Source organism: Myxocyprinus asiaticus, chromosome 11 (assembly GCF_019703515.2).
Source record: "Myxocyprinus asiaticus isolate MX2 ecotype Aquarium Trade chromosome 11, UBuf_Myxa_2, whole genome shotgun sequence".
NCBI lineage: Eukaryota > Metazoa > Chordata > Actinopteri > Cypriniformes > Catostomidae > Myxocyprinus > Myxocyprinus asiaticus.
In genome coordinates this window covers 38,265,242-38,285,889 of record NC_059354.1, presented here as the reverse complement: position 1 = coordinate 38,285,889, position 20,648 = coordinate 38,265,242, and the positions used below count along the sequence as shown (strand labels likewise).

Below are 20,648 nucleotides of genomic sequence, written 5' to 3'. Positions count from 1 at the left end.
TTTTTCCTGACTAACCAATGGGCTTTGCCATGATGATTCTAATTGCAGCTGGACTGTTTTCTGGTTCTGGTCTCCATAAGAAGCAATGTAAAAACTACCAATACAAGCGTTTCAGAAGGAGAACAACAGCCATTTTAAGTGTTAGTTGGAATAAAATAATGATAAAAAAAAAAAAAAAAAAAGTTCAAGCTCAATTTGTGCAGTTGTTGTCTGTCATAACATTAAGTTGATTATGATATCAACTTAACTAGCCTTGGTCCAAGGCTTCACGTCATCCACCAACTCATTAAACGTTGTTGAGTGAGGCACTGTCAAAAAACAGTTATAGCAACTATCTAAAGTATCGGAACTATGGAGCCACCATGCTTTCAGTCTGGCCCCTAACAGGTTTGAGGGTGGCTGACTGACAGTTTGTAGGCTCAGTTTTCTCTTTACATGATTAAATCAGATCTACAAGTTTGATTTGTCAACCTGGTTTGGCCTGGCATCACTGATTCTATATGTAGAAATCATATGGGATATTCACAATTTTAACTTAAAAAAATTAGCCACAATTTCAATTAACACTGGTTTAAAATAATCTTGGTAAATCAGGTTTACAATGTATATTTGAAAACCCTGGTTTAAATGTTCCTTTTTGCATATTACAGAGGTTATTAACATTCACTGGACAAGTACAACCCATTTAAATGATTGCTTGGCTATCAGTGAAAATATTGCCACGTTAATTTGCTCAAGTTACCTAAAAGGAACAGTTCACCCAAAAATGAAAATCTGTAATAATTTACACACCCTCATGTTGTTCATTAATTTCATTAGTATTTTTTGTTTTCCACAACAATAAATATATAATTCAAATTTGAAACAACACTAGGCTTTAATTTTATGACATTTATGACAAAATTATGACATTTATTTATTTTTAGTTACTCCTTTAAGTTTTCTATAACATACTACAAAAACATTTGTCTTTCAGAAGTATTTGCTATCACTTTACTATTCACAATACTCCCAGATGCTGAAACTAAACAGCACAATAATATTTAATTATTTAATAAAGGTTAGCACTCAGACAGTTTACGAGTGGTTGTCGGTTGCTAAAAAAACATATGCGAAAAACCATATTATCGCAAAAACAATGTGTGAATAAAGCCGCATTTTCATCCAAGGGTGTTCAAAAGAAATAGTCACTTCTGGAGAAATTGTAGCTACTGTGAGTGTTTTATTAATAAAATACAGGCGGTTTAGAGCACACAGACAAAAAATTCTAAAGAACTTTGTCTCATGTCTGGGAACGACTGCGTGTCACACAGTTCTGGGAGCACAGTGTGTGTGGGTTAATCTATCCTTATGACTTTTCCATGCGGATCTATAAGATATATTTCAAAAGTGTCAATAAACCTTCTCTTCCGTACAGTTCAAGTTTGTTTTCGACTTATTTGCTCTGCAAACACGTTGTAGGCTTTAGATTTTCTAGACACCATTATTTCAGGATAGCCAGAGCAACATTTCAGGTGCGATGATTGGTCTGCTGGTTAGTCCATTTATAAATGAATTATTCAGTCACATGACCTTTTTGATGCGCATCTTTTATTCCTGATAAATTCAATAGGAGTTTATTCGGTAAATGTGTTTCCATCACAATTTATGCACAATTTCTTCTTATCGAATAAAAAAATGTTTCCACCTCAAGCTAGTGTATACATTTTTTATGCACATTTTGGAGTTTTGTTTGCATCTTGGTGTTTCCATCCAGCAGTTTTTATGTGATGGAAACACTGGCTATTGTTTCACACTGTTTATCTTTGGCACTGCAATTCAGGGTTAATGCTTCAAAATCCTGCTCTGGAATAGGGCCTCATAACCCAGGGTTAGAAATGATGTTAACCCCCTTCCAAAATGATAAGTGAGAGACGTTGCTTAACCCAGGGTTTAAAGTAGCCTTAAGACAAGGTAAAAAAAGGTGATAACCCAGGGTTAAGCCCAGAGTGAAAACTAAAGCCCAACAAAAACAATTCTACAGGAGGTTTACCTTCACAGGCAACTAAACATTTGCAAAACCAAATGCTGCAAAAGCGTTAAACCTTCAGTTGGCACACTCCTCTATCAAGAAGTACATACTCTGTATCTCTACAAAGGTTACAAGACCCTTAATTTGTTTTTGACATAAAAGGCCAATGTCAGACAGCAGCGGACATTGGTTTTACACAAAACCAAAAACCTTGAATGTTCATACCTACATTTACAGACAATTCACACTTTTGTGAGTGAGGATGAATAAACCAACCATGCCAATTTAAATGCCCATTTGGGAAGGACACTCCAACTCAAATGAAATGCATCCCTTTCACTTCATTTAAAATTGAATACAAAGTACAATAATTTTGTGGATGTATCATTGGTAGGGGGCAGGTGTGATGCTCTAAAGCACATCATTTACAGACATGAAAAAATTAACACCTAGAATAAAAAGAACATCTTTGTAGTAGGCTCCATGTAAAAGGAAAAATGTCATTTACAATGCATTCTGATCTACACTGTAAATCTGATCTATATTAATAACAAGATGGAAAGGAACAGGGTTATAACAACTGAGTAAACGGCAGAACTCAAAAGCGATGATGGGACGGGGGGGGGGGGGTAAGGATGCGAGGAGGGATGTAAGAGAGACTTCTAACTCGAAAGACTTCTAATAGAGACAGCAGGGGACGATAAAATATGCCGTTTGTGTTTTTCATGACTAGCAGGTTGAGTGGTTTGATACCACAGATCAAATACTTAAAGGTGCACTTTGTAAGACTTTGTTCTGACAGGCAGCAAAAATCAAATTTGGGCGTATTCAGCTCAAATCCGTTTAGTTGTTTAGTCTGAATAGCAAAAATCACAAATCAGATTTTAAAAAACCAGATCAAAACCACATCCATACGTGGTTTGAAATATGATTACAATTTTATTTTTGTTAAAACATTTCAGTGTGAATGGTCGGATTTCATGTTTTTTTTCTTTTTTTTTTTTTTTTTTTGGGTCATTCATGCCACAACGTGATATAAATCACTTGCAAAATGACAGTGCGAACAGTCAGTCCTAAATATGGGATTTAAATATTTATAAATATTTAGCTGTTTTCCTAAACAGCTGATATGACAATGGTCTTGGTCTTTAAACTAACACTTATTGATGTGGAGGCATTATCATCCAAAAGCAATTTTTTTTTCAGTTACCAATCCCACACATGTATTTGTCACCTATGATTAATTTATTCCATGACCACAAGAGTCTGATTATAGGTGGCTTACTGAAATAAGATAAAATTATAGCTGGCCACATAAAATTATGACTTTAAGACCAAGCAGAAGGCTTTGGCAACTAGTTGCATTGGCAGTGGAAAGATCAAGCGAGCAAAATATTAACTATAATAAGGGGCCATTCGCACAGGACATGATCACTCTATACTGCTTTTAATAGTTGTTCTTAATTGTGTATATTAATAGTTGTTATTTTATTTTGTAAATATGCTCTAGACAGATGAATTTGGCCATTGCGACACAGCTAGCTCTTTTCTGGCATCACCTAATTAGTATTTGTGAACCAATATTAAGGTTTATTATGTGCCCTATCCAATTTTCAGATTGTTCCTACACCCCTGCATCTGTGTGTACATAATTTGAAACATATTTGTCAAAAGTACAATTTATTTCTTTAGCTGAAAAACTTTAAATGGGAAAATGTTGACCAGTTTGGCTAGCAGAGAGCTTATTATGTCAGGAAAAGCCTATTGCCAACAGAGAGACAGTGAGATGTTGCAGGATGCTTCTGATGAAACCAAAAGAAATCCATCATGTCCTCAGCACCTACACACCAGTTGCCCTAAGCAGAAACAAAAGTGTTCCAAACTCAATAGTAATGCCAGAGCAATCACCTTCTATATATAGACCTAATTTTTTAATGTTATTTTCAGCAATGGCACGGTGTCGGCGGGCCAATGGTGCTCTGACAGCCACACAAAAGCAGAACGAATCTCACGGCTTCTTTTGGGACCAATAACCCTATCAGATTTGAAAGGATGAGCCCAGCTAAGCTCACTCATCTCAGTTTAATCTTCTCCAGGGAATCAGCAGGAAGATGGAGTTTTCACAGGCTTTCTTGACAGCTGGATGGCATCCAGCAACTTGCTTGCTCATAAAAACAGAGACCTGTCAGCTGGCCGGTCAAGGCCAGTAACAGAATTTGGAGATGACTGTATCGCATTTGGCATCTTGATTTGACGTGGTAAGTCTGGAAATTCTAAGGTTGACAGCTGTATCATTCATAATGTATGGAATAAATGCAATATTAATATATACTTATAAAGAAAATGTGACTGGTGCTTGCATGTGCCAAACTTCCCACCACTAAGCTAGGCTGTAGTGGGTGAGTAGCTGAAACTGAGTTGTTTTGAATCACTAGTGGGATGCTAATATTCCTTACCATGAGCTTACATTGCTGGTCTCCTGCGTTCAGACTCGGAGGCATTTGAATGGGAGTGAATGAAGCGCAACCGGGGCATAACATTGTTTTGGCCAAATTCTAAGGCAGCATCACACCCTTTATTGGCAAGTTTATTAACACCAGAATAAAATATAAGATGCTGGACAAGGGAGAGAAATTTTATATTTACTGAACTGTAATTCTAAATTGTATTTAATTCAAAACTGAAAAGACTTCGACCACCGTGCTGCGTCTCACTGTTTTTCAGCATCTTTTTTGCAGGAGGGCCACATTTCAAAGACACAGTGTCAAGTACAAAACTTCTACTTTTAAAAGCGCATCTCAAAATATCTGTGTTCTGTTATTTGCATTGCACTGTGTCCAACCATTTTTAGCACAAGAACTCGGTCTGAATGGCTCCTTAGAAGGTAGCATCTTATGTAGGCAATAAGCAGCGTGTCAGCTCACAAGTTTTTGGAAAAGAGCTATTGTTTTGCTCAAAAACCATTTTAGCTTTTCTTAATGTGCTAACCTTTGCAGTAAATCTTTCCTTTAAAGAAGTAAAATATTAAGGTACCCGTGAAGTAAAAGATGAGGCAAAACAGTAAAAGTCCAGTGAAGAGGTTGCTGAGGAAGGTGACCACTCCACAGGTGATGCCCTCGGGCACAGGGTAAACCGTCTCAATGCACAGTTCCAAGAAGATGGGCACGCTACTATTGATGAAGATACCCAGCAGGATACAGGAGGTGTAGAGAGTGGCTAAAGGAGCGGAAAGGAACAGAGTGAGTATCTCAAATACACTTCTTGAATACTCCATTCTTCACACAAGATAGATGATAGACAGCAGCAACCCCAGATAAGTAGTTTATTGTTATCAAAAACACGTTGTATTCTTGATTCTGATTGGTTGGCACTTGTTCCAAATGTGTAAATTCTTTATTGATGGCATTACAGTTGCTAACTAATAACTGTTTTCAAAGTGGTTTCCGAAACACTTCCCCCATCTTCCACTGTTTGAATAAACTGCTGCCATCGGTTGATCCAATGTTCCTCAAATTAGAGCGGTGTTTCGAAAGTGCCACAGAGACACTCTATTTACATTTTTTGGGAAAATCAAACTACGAATGGCTTACTTAAAGGAATACTTCACCCAAAAATTTAAATTCTTTTATCATTTACTCGCCCTCATGTCATCCAAGAAGAGTATGATTTCTTTCTTCAGCGGAACACAAACAAAGATATTTTGACGGAGATATGATGTCTGTTTGTTCAGCCAATGCAAGTGAATGGTGACCAAAATTTTTAAGCTCCAAAAAGCATAAAGGTAATCCATAAGACTCCAGTTGTGTAATCCATGTTTTCTGAAGTAATCCAATCAGTTTTGGGTGAGAACAGACCAAAATATTACTCCTCCTTCACTATAAATATTTACATCATTAGTCTCCTTGGTGTTTGTAATTTCAAACTTGAAAAGATTTCTTTCAAAAAGATTTTCAAAACTTCCTAGTGCCATCTAGCACTTTGCGTATGCGTCAAGCACTAAGTGTAATCGAGCTTGAAATCATGATCATGCTTAGAGACTGCAATGGCAAGATGTACACAGTTATATTTTGGTCTGTTCTCACTCAAAAATCGATTGGATCGCTTCAGAAGACATTGTTTAAATCACTGGCATCTTATGGATTACTTTTATGCTGCCTTTATGTGCTTCCTGGAGCTTCAAAGTTTTGGTAACCATTCAGTGGCATTGTATGGACCTACAAAGCAGAGATATTCTTCAGAAAATCTTTGTGTTCTGCAGAAGAAAGAAAGTCATACACTTCTGGGAATGGCATGAGGGTGAGTAAATGAGAGAATTTTCATTTTTGGGTGAACTATGCAATTTTTTTTTTTTAAGTTGTCAAACCAAATTATGATAGGATAGGAGTGATAGGATAGGAGGATCTGTGACGAAAAAAGTAGTTAAACACACAAGACACACAATGCCTTGAGATAAATACACAAGAATGTGGTAGCCATGGTATAGGTTTAATGGAATAATTGACAATGGCACTGAACTGTTGAAAATGTAATGCACACCCAAGTTGGTAATGCGGCCACAACAGGAAGCGAAGGTTCATTGTCAATTATTCCGTGCATAACAATTCTAGTGAGATTCACACCCAGCAAGAACAAGTTCTGATGAATGGATGTTGCCACAACATAGCCTCGTGTTCATTAGGAAGCAATATGAACAACATGGCAAAGTGGCATGTGCGTGGTATAAAAATCACGGCAGATGGAGAGCCAGCCCCTGAGTCTGTGAGTTCTGTCTGCCAGGATTTCTGGAAGGCAGCAGATACAAAAAAATCAGGTGCCAACCATAAAATGATAATTGATGGAAATATTTGAGCTGGCTGATCTATGGGGCATGTTTGTTTCAGGCCGGCTTCTCTAGAGCTACACTCCCTTTTTTCCTTCACTGATCTGGACTTAATGAGTTCCTTTGGCTTCCTCTCACTGATACAATTGCATCTTGCCTGTGCTGCTGTTCGTGGTTACCAGACTCCCTGTAGGGAGCCAGTTTTGTGGACGTGTACATGGCAGAACATATTGGGTCTTATTCACTAACTGTGCACACTCACAAAGTTGTGCATAAAACCAGTGTATGAACATTTTCACACAGAGAACGTGATTCAGTAATACGTTTGCTCATAAATTATTTTAAATTTAGGATAAAATTTAGAACAAACTAAAATAACACACAGATTACAGATTCACCTGTTGTGAAGGTGGTGGAAATTTGCACAAGATCCTTTTCTTTCCACAGAAGTATGCAACTTGTCTGTCATTATAGGCCCGTTACAATGCTTTATTTTAAGTATTAACCAAATTAAGCTTTTTATAGCACATATATTTACCAGATGAAGGGTTTTGTATATACTGTATATTTATATATAAGTTTATTATTATTCAGAAGATGTGAAGTTAGATACAGAAAGTATGTGCTGACAGGGCACGTCCATACAGTCATTTTTCCTCGCATGTCCTCGCTTTAATTTAGAGCACTTAATTATCAAATCAAAATAACATCATTTGAACCAATATTTTGTCTAAATCTAGGAGATATACATTCCCACATTAGGAATAACCCAGATTCATCAACATCAGAATGAAGGCAAGAACGAATCTTATGAGCAGAAATTACGCGTTAGAATCTTTTCTGTTTACATAATTATGGAACTGGTACACAATTATTAGTGAATGAGACCCAGTGTCCTTTTCTCCACAGTGTACCTTTAGTGGAGGGCAGGTGAGTGAGCCTGGTCAGGCAGGTGAGGGTGAACCAGGTGGCTGCCAGGGATGCTCCGGCAAACATTAGCACTAAAATAAGCTTCAGCATCCCTCGAATAGAGTCGGCAAACCTGAGGGCAAAAATAAATTAATGAATAAATAAAGAGAAGACAAAGAGAGATTCTTAATCTCAAGCCATAGCACAAAGGTGACAACAGAATACAAAAAAAACAGGAAGTAAACTACAGACAGGCACAAGTAAAATTTCAGAGATATTATTTTCGGCAAGTACGTCAGAATCCAGACACACACAGAAAATCTCATCCCTCAATCCCTCAAAAACATTCCTACTGGAGCGAACTCAAAACAAATCCCAACACAGTCTGGTATATTTGATCTGAAGCTAACTTCATCAGTGCTGACAAAGTTCTTCACACTGTTTCCTCTCATCATGCATATCAAGATGGAGGCACAGCGGTTTCTCCAAGGCATGTACTTCATCACCTTTCATAATGAAAACTGTCATAATAAGATACTTTGTGGAGGAACTAACTGTTATTTGTTGTTTCTAAGTGAATGAGGTGGCAAAAGACTTTTAAATGTTTTGTTTATGGGCTTTTAATGCCTTTAAGGACAAGAAAAGTTGAGAGGAAAATGAAACATGATGAAGACTAAATTCAAACCTGTGAGCCAACAGCTTTCATGTGTCTTCAGCTCTGACAAGGTAGTCTTTAGAAGTTGAAACAATGACTGGATAAATTGTATGGAAAACAGCTTGGATATTCTGCTTTTGTGTTCCATAAAAGAAAGAAAGTCAGATGGGTTTGGAATGACATGAGGGTGCGTAAATGACCGAATTTGTATATTTGGTTGAACTATACCTTGTGGAGGAACGACCCTCCCCTCCCTCTCGCTATTGTCGCCCCGCCTCTGAGGGCTGTCCTTCAGCCAGGCTCACAACAGGAGTGGGCAGGAGAGAGGAGAGGTCCAATTTAATAAGTCTCATTTGGGCAGTGGATGATGAGGCACACCTTATGTATATATGGCCTCAATGCTGTCATAAAAACGTTGAGCGCTCCTCTCCTTGGGAAGCCGGCTTCTATCTCCTTGTGAGCATCACACTGGCATTGGCGCAGGTCCAGGAACAGAGCAGGGTGTGTCCGAATAAGATACGATGCCGGGGATTGAAGCATATGTCGCGGCCGATGGGCCAGGATGCTGGGCTGCACTGCCCCTTGCATGCCGTGGCCCCAGGGAAGCCCAGCCACTCTGAGGAAGCCACCATCCCTTGGGACCAGATCTAGGAGGAGAACACGTAGCAGCCACTGGACTCCGCCAATTATACTTGCACCCTACCTTTTCATCACCACCTATCCTTCACATAGCACCATTCACCAAGAACATTATTTCTCCATGGACACTTTATTCCCCTTTTTGTTTATTATTATTTCCAATAAATGCCTCTCTGAGGCCTGATGCAGCACCCACTGTGTCCGTCTCTTGCTCACCCTGCCACAACCTTTATCGACCAAAGTTGTTGGCTTTTGATCAAATGAAGCTTCTTACTGTTGACACTGATAAGCCAAAATATTATGACCACTCACAGATGAAGTGAATAACGTTGATCATCTCCTAACAAGGCCACATGGCTCTGGGCAATGTTCTAGTGGGAAATCCTGATTCCATCCATTCATGAGGATGTCAATTTGACATACCTAAACATCGCTGCAGACCAGGTACATCCCTTCAAGGCAATGGTATTGCCTGATGGCTGTGGGCTCTTTTAGCAGGATAATGCACCCTGCCACACTGCACATATTGGGAATGGTTTGAGGAAAATTATGATGTTCCAAGGTGTTGCCATGGCATCCAAATTCCCCAGATCTCAATCTGATTGATCATCTGTGGGATGTGCTGGACCAACAAGTCCGAACCATGGCAGCTCCACCTCGCATCATCCAGGACTTGAAGGATCTGCTGCTAATGTCTTGGTGCCAGATACCACAGGGGTCTTGTAGAGTCCATGCCATGGTGGGTCAGTGCTGTTTTGGTGGCACGTGGAGGACCAACAGCATATTATATAAGGCTATAACAAAAACTGCATTTTTGAACAAAATTGGCCTTGATGCCGAATTTATCATAAAAACTAACATTAAAATCCGATAAGTCCTGGCTTAACTGAAGACAGCAGTTCTCTTATCTCTTTTAAGCCTTAACTTTCACTTGTTGCTAATCTCACATTTGTGTGGTATGTGATGGACAGCTGTGTTGCAGGATAACAGACTCAACACTTTTTCTTAATATTAAAACAAAGTCACCCCTACCTCCCAACAGCAATCTGACAATTAAAATCTGCACAATGCTTTGTCAGGCATCCCAGCATCGGTCGAACTGCTCAGCATACCTCACCGTGCAAACCATTAGGCTAATAGATCTGTGGAGACAGCCTTGCATGATTCATCCGTCTGGTCTAACTCCACCATAATGGCAAACGAGGACGAGTCTTTGACTAGGGTGCCGGCTATCATATCTGCCTCTGGAATTGCATCAATTAGACTGTGTGGCCATAGCCCCTGCAGCTTAATTGACCCAATGGGCCATGCTATTTGGCAGCAAACGATGGTGTATAATAACTCATGTTAACGCATTTGCCTTATGATTCGAGGCACAGGGAGGGTGCTGGAGCCCACGTAACTCACAGTGGCCCATTAACGAGAGATCACTCACCAAACGACCACTAAAAGTGTCGCAAAAGAGCAGGCGGCCGCTGAGACAGGTGGGGCATCTGTTGCATCTTTCTGTAGTTTCTCCCAAACTAACAGTCAAAATGACAAAAGCAACTTCATAAAAGAGCACAGCCAATCAGCAGGGTGTTCACTTTCTTTAATCAGCGTTATCAATCCCCTTTCGGCTTGTGGCTCACTTTGAATAATCCACAACTAGAGCAGTTTGCAGACTTTTGTTAGATCTTCTTGTGATGGCGGAGCTGTTTTTGGACGGCTCGTCAATGTATTAGATTTCTTGTAATACATAATGAAAAGTTAGCTGGTCCAAAGTTGAGAGAAGAATGTATTGCAGATGGTAGTGTTGCATCAAATAAATCATGCAATAGATTTATAACAGAGGCACAGTTACAATGTTAAACCATCTAACTTACAATTAAGTATACACATAATCCTTCACCTACCTACACTGATGTTTTAACCCACTTTGTCACTGCTCTAACATTGCTACTTGTCCCAATCCCAAAAGAAATGCAGCAACTGATTAAATGCAGAGTCTGTCTAATTAAAATGTTTTCAAAATGCAAAACCTGGCAGGGTTTGCTGATTGGGCCCTCCTACAAACATTTAGTCATCAGAGACAGACAAATATCTTTCCTTTTCCAGACAACAGTTTGCTCTCTCTGTCTCTATGCCAGTGTCTCAATCCGTCTGCCTGACCTGACATGACCATTTCATTAGCATTTTCTCCCAATGTTCATCACAAAGTTTTAATACATTTTAATAAATTAGCAGGAAGAGAATAAATTAGCTTGGAGGTCTCAGAGGATCCAAACAGCCATGAATAAATGTGGCCTTTGCCAAACAATAACACAGGCAAAATAATGTCTTCCAAGCAGGGTTGTAGGAATGATCCGAAAAGTGTGTGTGGTGGAGGCCATTATAAATCACATTAGCCTTTCTGTAAACTTATGACACTTTTCTTAAATGCCTATTTGCCACTGATATACTCATAAGAGATAGAATGTCAACACTCTAGCATTTTAGCCATAAAATTTTAATAATTAGGCCTAAAACATTGTTGTGACAACTATTAATATAAAAATGCATATTTTTCTTTCTTCAGGACGTTTACTTTCTGTCAGCATCTCAGTGCACAAACTGTGCCAGGCAAGGCTTGTGTCATGAATATTAATTATGTTATGTGACGTTTGCCCTAATTCATTTGCTAAAAGGTGAATGTTGGTAGATGAGAACAAGCCACTGTAGGACTATTGCTTACATGTTCATTCAGCCTGCTGCTAAAGCAACCGGCTGACTTTGGTCTTAGAAAAGTAATTTTACATAGATGCTTTCAATATTTTTCCTTCACACTGTGGACATGCAAAAGTGTGGGTCAAAATCAACCAATCGGTGGGTGGTCTGAATGACTAGTTAGTTTTAATGAAGCCCTGTATAATTATGGTGGTTTAGCATCATGTCCACCAGAGTCCAATCGTGTGTGTTTCTTAAGGGGCATTCACAAAAAAACAGCTGGATGCAGCACAACAGAATGGAACAGAACTCAAGATCTTGACATGCATTTTTAAAAGCTGTCCTATTTTTAATGTGACATGCTGTCTTAAAATCACAATGCATTACTTTATGGTAAGGGCATTACCTTGCCATAGCCACACCAAACACACAGCCTCCAACAACGGACCAGAATCCAATCCAGCCAGCGTCCAGCTGTGAAAGGGCAGAGAAAGGTGCCATCAGTAGGGATTATTAAATGTTTGTGATGCTAGACACTTATGGGTCAGGTAGTTGATGAGTGAGCCACAGGTGTCTGCAGTCTGAGCAACTGTGTCAATCAGAAAGAAAAATAAACTGCAGACATCATGCTGTTCACAAGCATGTCAATGAAGAGGGCCAGGAGCACAACAGCATACTTCATACAGATGGTCCTGTATCAGACATGGTGGAGGTAAACCATGAGACTGGTGAGAACATCTGACTTACAGTATGATCAAAAAGCAAGCTCCTCTGGGAGGACTAATTTAGACTTAAAAACGATTTAAAGGCTGATTTATGCTTCTGCATCAAACCTACGGCGTAGACGCAGCATAGTGGCCATCACGTTGCCTTACATTTATAGTTCTGCCTGCAGTGTTCTGTGAGTACACAGGCAAAATTCTAACTAAACAGTGCATCCGGAAAGTATTCACAGCGCTTCACGTTTTCCACATTTTGTTATGTTACAGCCTTATTCCAAAATGGATTAAATTCATTATTTCCTCAAAATTCTACAAACAATACCCCATAATGACAATGTGAAAGAAGTTTGTTTGAAATCTTTGCAAATTTATAAAAAAAAAAAAATAAAAAAAAAAAAAATCATATGTACATAAATATTCACAGCCTTTGCTCAATACTTTGTTGAAGCACCTTTGGCACCAATTACAGCCTCAAGTCTTTTTGAGTATGATGCTACAAGCTTGGCACACCTATTTTTGGGCAGTTTCTCCCATTCTTCTTTGCAGGACCTCTCAAGCTCCATCAGGTTGGATGGGGAGCGTCGGTGCACAGCCATTTTTCAGATCTCTCCAGAGATGTTCAATCGGGTTCAAGTCTGGGCTCTGGCTGGGCCACTCAAGGACATTCAAAGAGTTGTCCTGTAGCCACTCCTTTGTTATCTTGGCTGTGTGCTTAGGGTCGTTGTCCTGTTGGAAGATGAACCTTCGCCCCAGTCTGAGGTCCAGAGCGCTCTGGAGCAGGTTTTCATCAAGGATGTCTCTGTACATTGCTGCATTCATCTTTCCCTCGATCCTGACTAGTCTCCCAGTTCCTGCCGCTGAAAAACATCCCCACAGCATGATGCTGCCGCCACTATGCTTCACTGTAGGGATGGTATTGGCCAGGTGATAAGCGGTGCCTGGTTTCCTCCAGACATGACGCTTGCCATTCAGGGAAAAGAGTTCAATCTTTGTTTCTCATGGTCTGAGAGTCCTTCAGGTGCCTTTTGGCAAATTCCAGGTGGGCTGTCATGTGCCTTTTACTGAGGAGTGGCTTCTGTCTGGCCACTCTACCATACAGGCCTGATTGGTGGAGTGTTGCAGAGATGGTTGTTCTTCTGGAAGGTTCTCCTCTCTCCACAGAGAAATGCTGGAGCTCTGTCAGAGTGACCATCGGGTTCTTGGTCACCTCCCTGACTAAGGCCCTTCTCCCCTGATCGCTCAGTTTGGCCAGGCGGCCAGCTCTAGGAAGAGTCCTGGTGGTTCCAAACTTCTTCCATTTATGGATGGAGGCTACTGTGCTCATTGGGACCTTCAATGCTGCAGACATTTTTCTGTACCCTTCCCCAGATCTGTGCCTCAATACAATCCTGTCTCGGAGGTCTACAGACAATTCCTTGGACTTCATGGCTTGGTTTGTGCTCTGACATGCACTGTTAACTGTGGGACCTTATATAGACAGGTGTGTGCCTTTCCAAATCATGTCCAATCAACTAAATTTACTACAGGTAGACTCCAATCAAGTTGTAGAAACATCTCAAGGATGATCAGTGGAAACAGAATACATCTGAGCTCAATTTTGAGTGTCATGGCAAAGGCTATGAATACTTATGTACATGTGATTTTTTTCGTTTTTTATTTTTAATAAATTTGCAAAGATTTCAAACGAACTTCTTTCACGTTGACATTATGGGGTATTGTTTGTAGAATTTTGAGGAAAATAATGAATTTAATCAATTTTGGAATAAGGCTGTAACATAACAAAATGTGGAAAAAGTGAAGCGCTGTGAATACTTTCCGGATGCACTGTATGTTTCATAAATAAACAAAAGCAATGCAAGCAATGTAATTTCAAAAGTACTTATTAAATTATTGTAGCATCAAAAAAAAAAAAAAAAAAAAGAGTTCAAAGTTTGTGAACATGTTGAAATGTAGGTATACACTACTTATTATACATGTTGCCTGGCAGAATTGCATTGCAGGCAGAAAATGACGAAAATACTGTATGCTTGCTCGAGTCACTTAAATAATAACATATCATTATTTTGGCATGCTTTTGACATTCCATGCTGAATCGTCAAATTAATTAATAACTACTCATCTGAATAAGTTCTGTCTCCGTCCTGTTTCTATGGACTCTTATTTTGATGTTTCCCCCTGGACTCCATTTCCCATAGTGCACTGCCCTTATCACTACCAGCTGTTCCTCATCATCCTCACCTGTCTGCCACCCCCTCATTAGCTCATTGTGTATAAATACCCTCCTGTGTTGTTCATTCTTTGTCAGTTCTTGTCTATGTAATAGTTGTGATGGTTTGTTTATTTAGTTTATGGTACTCCACGTTATTATATATCTTTTTCTCCATTAAAGCCTGTAAATAGATCCATCGCCTCTCGCCTCTTCATCTTCACTACCACAACCCGTGACAATAACACAAAATGAGTGTTGTTTTTAAGACTTTACAATGCATATATGCAATATAACCAACTTTTAATAGGTGATTTTAATTTCCATAACTTATGAGACATGATTATTTATTGTACACACATGGTAAAATCCTCGTGCTGATCGGAAAGTTTGTGAGTAGAATACAAAACATTATTTCACTCACATATCTAATTAATATCAAGGAAAGGCCTAAGAAAAAAGCTTCTTGAGTTTAAGCTGTAAACAGATAATTTTTGCTGCGTTTTGCTTGTAACTTCACAAACACAAAAAAAAAAACACAAAAAAAAAAAAAACAGCAGATGCTCCTGAGTGAGACAGCTGCTTTTATGGTGCCGAGTCCAAATTCAATGTAGTATAATGCATGGACATTAAAATAAACTTGGATAAAATGCGACGCTACCTCAGATATCCTTGTTATCATCCTGGGGGGCGGTCTCTGGTTAAAGTGGACCAATCACAGCTGTTGTGGTCTGCATCGATGCGAAGCGCAGTTACATTTTTGAAGGAGTGCACATCAGCCTACGGTGTATGTTCGACACAGAAGTATAAATCGGCCATAATGTGTTAAAGCAGTGAAGAAAAAAAAAAAAACACTCACTAACTGAAATAAAAACAAAAACTCACTAGTTTCAAAAAACTGAAACTACGTTACATTCTCATAAACAAAATGAAATAAAAATTAATTCATGTGAATTCATTTTTGCTTTTGATGCACAATATATTATACAATTTCAAACCTGATGATCAAATGATCAGCCATGTCTTAAAATTCGACTGATTTAATAAAAACAATGTAGCATACTACTCTTTAAAAATGTTTATTGTGGCATCGAAAACTGTTTCACATACTAGTTTTTGAAACAGTATGCAGTATACGCTAGTATATGCTGTGCATTATGCAGTAGGCTAGTATTCAATTCCGAACACAGCCTTTGAGCACCTTTTAGATCCATATGCTGCAGACTGCTTTTGCTAGAATATAACAATGTAACAGTTTATGAAAAGCCATTAATGCCATCTGAAAATGGAGATGATTAATCCTCGCATACCTAAATGGTTGCTGGTATGTGTCTAAGACATCTAACTACAATAAAAAGAAAAATGCTGCAAACTACCATAGCTTACAATCAATATTTATTGCAATGTTTAGGTCATGTAAACATTCATAAGTGTCTCATGGCCAAAATGTTGCAGTAATATTGCAATAAATATTGATTGCTCTTTCAAGCTTTGGTAGTGTGCGGGATTTATAAAACAAGTTAACTGCAAATGATGATGTGGGCACTCATGGTACCACATGCATTCTCTACTAAAGCAACACACTATATATTATCCAGTTACCTCAAGTCAGAGATCTCAAAGGCAGATAATCTTCTTAGGTTTCTTTCTTTTTTTCCTAAACACACACAACAGTAGATCATTCCTGGCTAATTAGGGATTCTCACTAATTAGTCAAGCTATTACAAATGTTACTAGGTTAATTTTGATGCCAGGAAGCAAATCCAAACACTTAATATGAGGGGAATCATTCACTTATGACAACTGGAAAAGGCTACATTTGGAAGCAGAAAAAGCTAAATTTGCAGCACATGCATTTTGATAATGAATCTATAAACAGAAAAGAAGTCAACATAAAAAAGGGAAGGCTTGACACATTTACACGTTTATTTCTTTAAATACTCTCTCGTTGGAAGTCCCAGGGGCAAAAACCATGGCATCCCTTATTGAAATTAGTTCTAAATAAAGTATAATCATGGCAAATTAATTCTACAGTATATACCTCTATTCTCATAGAAGTAGGGCTGCAACTAATGACTCATTTAATAATTGATTGTTCTATAATTTTTTCCAAAGGAAATATTTTATTTCTAGTATTTTGACAAAACATGCCATTCTTATCTATGCTTCTAATGTTCTCCTCCAAACAATGTGCAAATTGAAGTCTATAAAAACAAATGCATGAATGAATGCTATATATTGTGTGCAAAAATTGAAAATTATTATTTAAAATATAAATGTTACAATATAAATTGCAGTTCCCCTTCTGTCACTCACTCGACGTTGTGTCGATGAAGTGACATTAGGGGTCGCTCCTGGGAGCCCCAGACATCTCTGATCTTTGAGAAAAGGCCAATGAGAATTGGCAAGTGGAATTTTGCCGGCCCCGGCGTGGAGCCACCCGCAGGAAACAGACACCCGCCAAGAACCTGAGGAAGGCTTCGAAGCACCCCTGAGACGGGCAGCCCAGAAAGTCGGGAAATCACCCTTCAGGAGCTGGTAAAGAGACCACTCCTTCCCCCGACAGAGGGTCGGGTGGAGAATCCTTATTTTCCTTTTCTTTTGATTTCGCCACATGCCCAACGGGTTCTGGCAGGTTCGGCACCCCGAAGGCTGGACTTCCGCCCCCGCGTGCCCAGCTGTGGCACAAGTCTGCTCACAATGTCACGAGGACGCACTTCTTCCTCCCCCATCCCAGGCCGTTCTGGGGGTAGTCACAAGGAGCCAGTTAAGTGCTTTGATGTCCTTAGACTCGGCACGGCCACGAGTGGCACCTCAGGCTCCGCCCCATCGTGAGGCCCCGCCCGCCGGTACGTCCGACACAGTTGTTCACTTGGTCCCCCTCACATGGAGTTTGGGGGCATGGCTTGTGCTCCCCAACCCGTCGCATTGGCTGATCAGGACTGACCGACTCGGCTATGTGATTCAGTTCGCCAGGCGTCCGCCCAGGTTCAACGGCGTCTGCTTCACTGTGGTGAAAGGCGAGAACACCGCTGCCTTGCACGCGGAGATCGTCTCCCTCCTACGGAAGGACGCGATTGAGCCTGTTCCTCCAGACAAGACGAAGAAGGGGTTTTACAGCCCCTACTTCATCATACCCAAAAAAGGTGGCAGGTTGCGGCCAGTCTTGGACCTGCGAGTTCTGAACCGGGCTTTGCACAGACTCCCGTTCAAGATGCTGACGCAGAAACGCATTCTAGCGTGCGTCCGGCATCAAGATTGGTATGCGGCGGTAGACCTGAAGGACGCGTACTTTCATGTCTCGGTTTTACCTCAACACAGACTCTTCCTGCAGTTTGCTTTCGAGGGCCAGGCATACCAGTACAAGTTCCTCCCCTTCGGTCTGTCCCGGTCACCTCACGCCTTCACGAAGGTCGCAGAGGCAGCCCTTGCCCCACTAAGGGAAGCGGGCATCCGCATTCTCAACTATCTCGATGACTGGCTGATCCTAGCTCACTCGTGGGACTTGTTGTTTGCACACAGGGACCTGGTGCACACGCACCTCAGCTGGCTGGGGCTTCAGGTCAACTGGGAAAAGAGCAAGCTCTCCCCGGTTCAGAGTATCTCTTTTCTCGGTATGGAGTTAGACTTGGTCTCAATGACGCCGCGCCTCACAAATGAGCACAGTCGGTGCTGAACTGTCCGAGTATGTTCAGACAGAAGACATCAGTCCCACTGAACTCTTTTCAGAGGCTCCTGGGGCATATGGCATCCTCAGCGGTGGTCACGCCGCTCGGGTTGATGCATATGAGACCGCTTCAGCACTGGCTCCAGACTCGAGTCACGAGATGGGCATGGCGCCACGGCGCACACCGTGTGCTCATCACGCAGGTCTGTCGCCGTCTGTTCAGCCCTTGGTCCGACCTAGCGTTCCTATGGGCAGGAGTTCCCCTAGGGCAGGTCTCCAGGCACATCGCTTGGATGCTTCCAAGTGTGGCTGGGGCGCCGTGTGCAACGGGCACGCAGCCACCGACCCTTGGACTGGTCCATGACTGTGTTGGCACATCAACTGCCTCGAGTTGCTGGCAGTATTGCTCGCCCTGCGGAGGCTTTTGCCGTTGATCCGGGGCAAGCACGTGTTGGTCCGGACGGACAACACGGCAACGGTTGCGTACATCAACTGCCAAGGTGGTCTACGCTCTCATCAAATGTCGCAACTCGCCCTCTGTCTCCTCCTCTGGAGTCAGCATCTTTTAACATTCTTATCCAACTGCACTCAATTGATAAGCTCTATAAAATATTGTCATATTTTGGTAGAAGATCCCTCAGACCCCACTGCTTTGGCTGTCTCTGGGCTCACAATGCAGTTTAGTAGAGACTATTTTGAATGTATAAGATTTAATTTTTTTCTTTTCTTCTATCAACTTGGGTGAATTCCCCTGATGAAGGACCTTCTTTCTCAGGGACGGGGCACCATCTGGCACCCTTGACCAGACCTCTGGAATCTCCATGTCTGGCCCTTGGACGGGATGCGGAAGACTTAAGTGGCCTACCACCAGCAGTGGTAGACACGATCACTCAGGTCAGGGCTGCCTTGATGAGGCGCCTGTATGACCTGAAGTGGCGTCTGTTCACTAAGTGGTGTCCTTTCTGACGCGAAGACCCCCAGTGATGCGCAGTCGGATCAGTGCTTTCCTTTCTGCAGGAGAGGCTGGACGGGTGGCTGTCCCCCTCCACCTTGAAGTGTATGTAGCCGCTATATCGGCACATCACGATGCAGTTGACGGTAAGTATTTGGGGAAGCACGACTTGATCGTCAGGTTCCTGAGAGGCGCGAGGAGGTTAAACCCCCCAGACCGTGCCTCGTTCCCTCGTGGTACCTCTCCGTGGTCCTTTGGGGTCTACGGGGAGCTCCATTTGAGCCCCTAGAGTCAGTAGAGTTAAAGGCGCTCTCTTTGAAGACTGTCCTCCTGATGGCGCTCACCTCCATCAAGAGGGTAGGGGACCTGCAGGCGTTTTCTGTCAGTGAACTGTGCCTGGAGTTCGGCCCGGGTGACTCTCACGTGATCCTGAGACCCTGACCGGGCTATGTGCCCAAGGTTCCCATGACCCCATTCAGGGATCAGGTGGTGAACCTGCAAGCACTGCCCCAGGATGAGGCAGACCCAGCCTTGGCGTTGCTATGTCCGGTGCGTGCTTTGCACATCTACTTGGATCGCACGCAGAGCTTTAGAAGCTCCGAGCAGCTCTTTGTCTGCTTTGGGGGACAGCAGAAAGGAAGTGCTGTCTCCAAGCAGAGGATCACCCACTGGGTTACTGACGCCATTGCTATGGCATTTCACGCCCTGGACGCCCACTCTTCCAGGGGTGTAGCGGCCTTCTGGGCTCTGAACAACGGTGCCTCTCTAGCAGACATTTGTAGAGCAGCGGGCTGGGCAACACCTAACACCTTTGCGAGGTTCTGCAACCTCCGGGTTGAGCCGGTTTCATCCCGTGTGTTGTCAGGTTCAAACAGGTAAGTCTCGGGACAGCTGGCTGGGTGTACCGCTTGTGCATAGCGCCTTTCCCCTCCCTTGAGGCGAAGACATGCGCTCTTTCTCCCAGTCGCGTTTACAAAAGTGTGGACCCTGGATGTCCTTCCTCCTTAGCCCTGTGGCTGGCGAGTTTTCGGAGAAACTCGCTGCAGGCCCAGTATATGTGCTAATTAGGCCCTGTACTGGGGTAGGTGCTCCACATGCGCTGGTTACCCCATTGGTAACCCCATGTGATGTATTTTCTGCAAAGTGGTTTCCCCGTTGGTAAACCGTGTCTTCCTTGGGCAGACGCCCCTCTGCCCCGGGTCACAGTGTCTGTAGAAACTCCTCCCCCCTCGGGTAGGACCTACCACGCAACCCTTCCACATGACGTGCTTCCGACTAGACTCGGTAAGACCATGTAACATATTTCCACTTGAAAGCCCCCCCCCCCCCCCCGGGTGGGGTGTGGTCTCCACGGTGTCCTCCTCTTTGGAGGGACACCCCGCG

The 20,648-nt window shown here is 41.9% G+C and overlaps 1 protein-coding gene across 1 annotated transcript in view; it reads right to left on the bottom strand.

Moving 5' to 3' along the window:
* LOC127448504 (solute carrier family 49 member 4-like) overlaps positions 1-20,648 on the bottom strand; it is a 60,045-nt gene that overhangs the window by 4,491 nt on the left and 34,906 nt on the right. The window contains exons 6-8 of the mRNA XM_051711104.1: positions 12,125-12,192; positions 7,745-7,872; positions 5,045-5,227 (exon numbers count right to left, since the gene is read on the bottom strand). Of these exons, the coding sequence (XP_051567064.1) occupies positions 5,045-5,227; positions 7,745-7,872; positions 12,125-12,192 (379 nt within the window). The remainder of the gene's footprint in view (positions 1-5,044; positions 5,228-7,744; positions 7,873-12,124; positions 12,193-20,648) is intronic.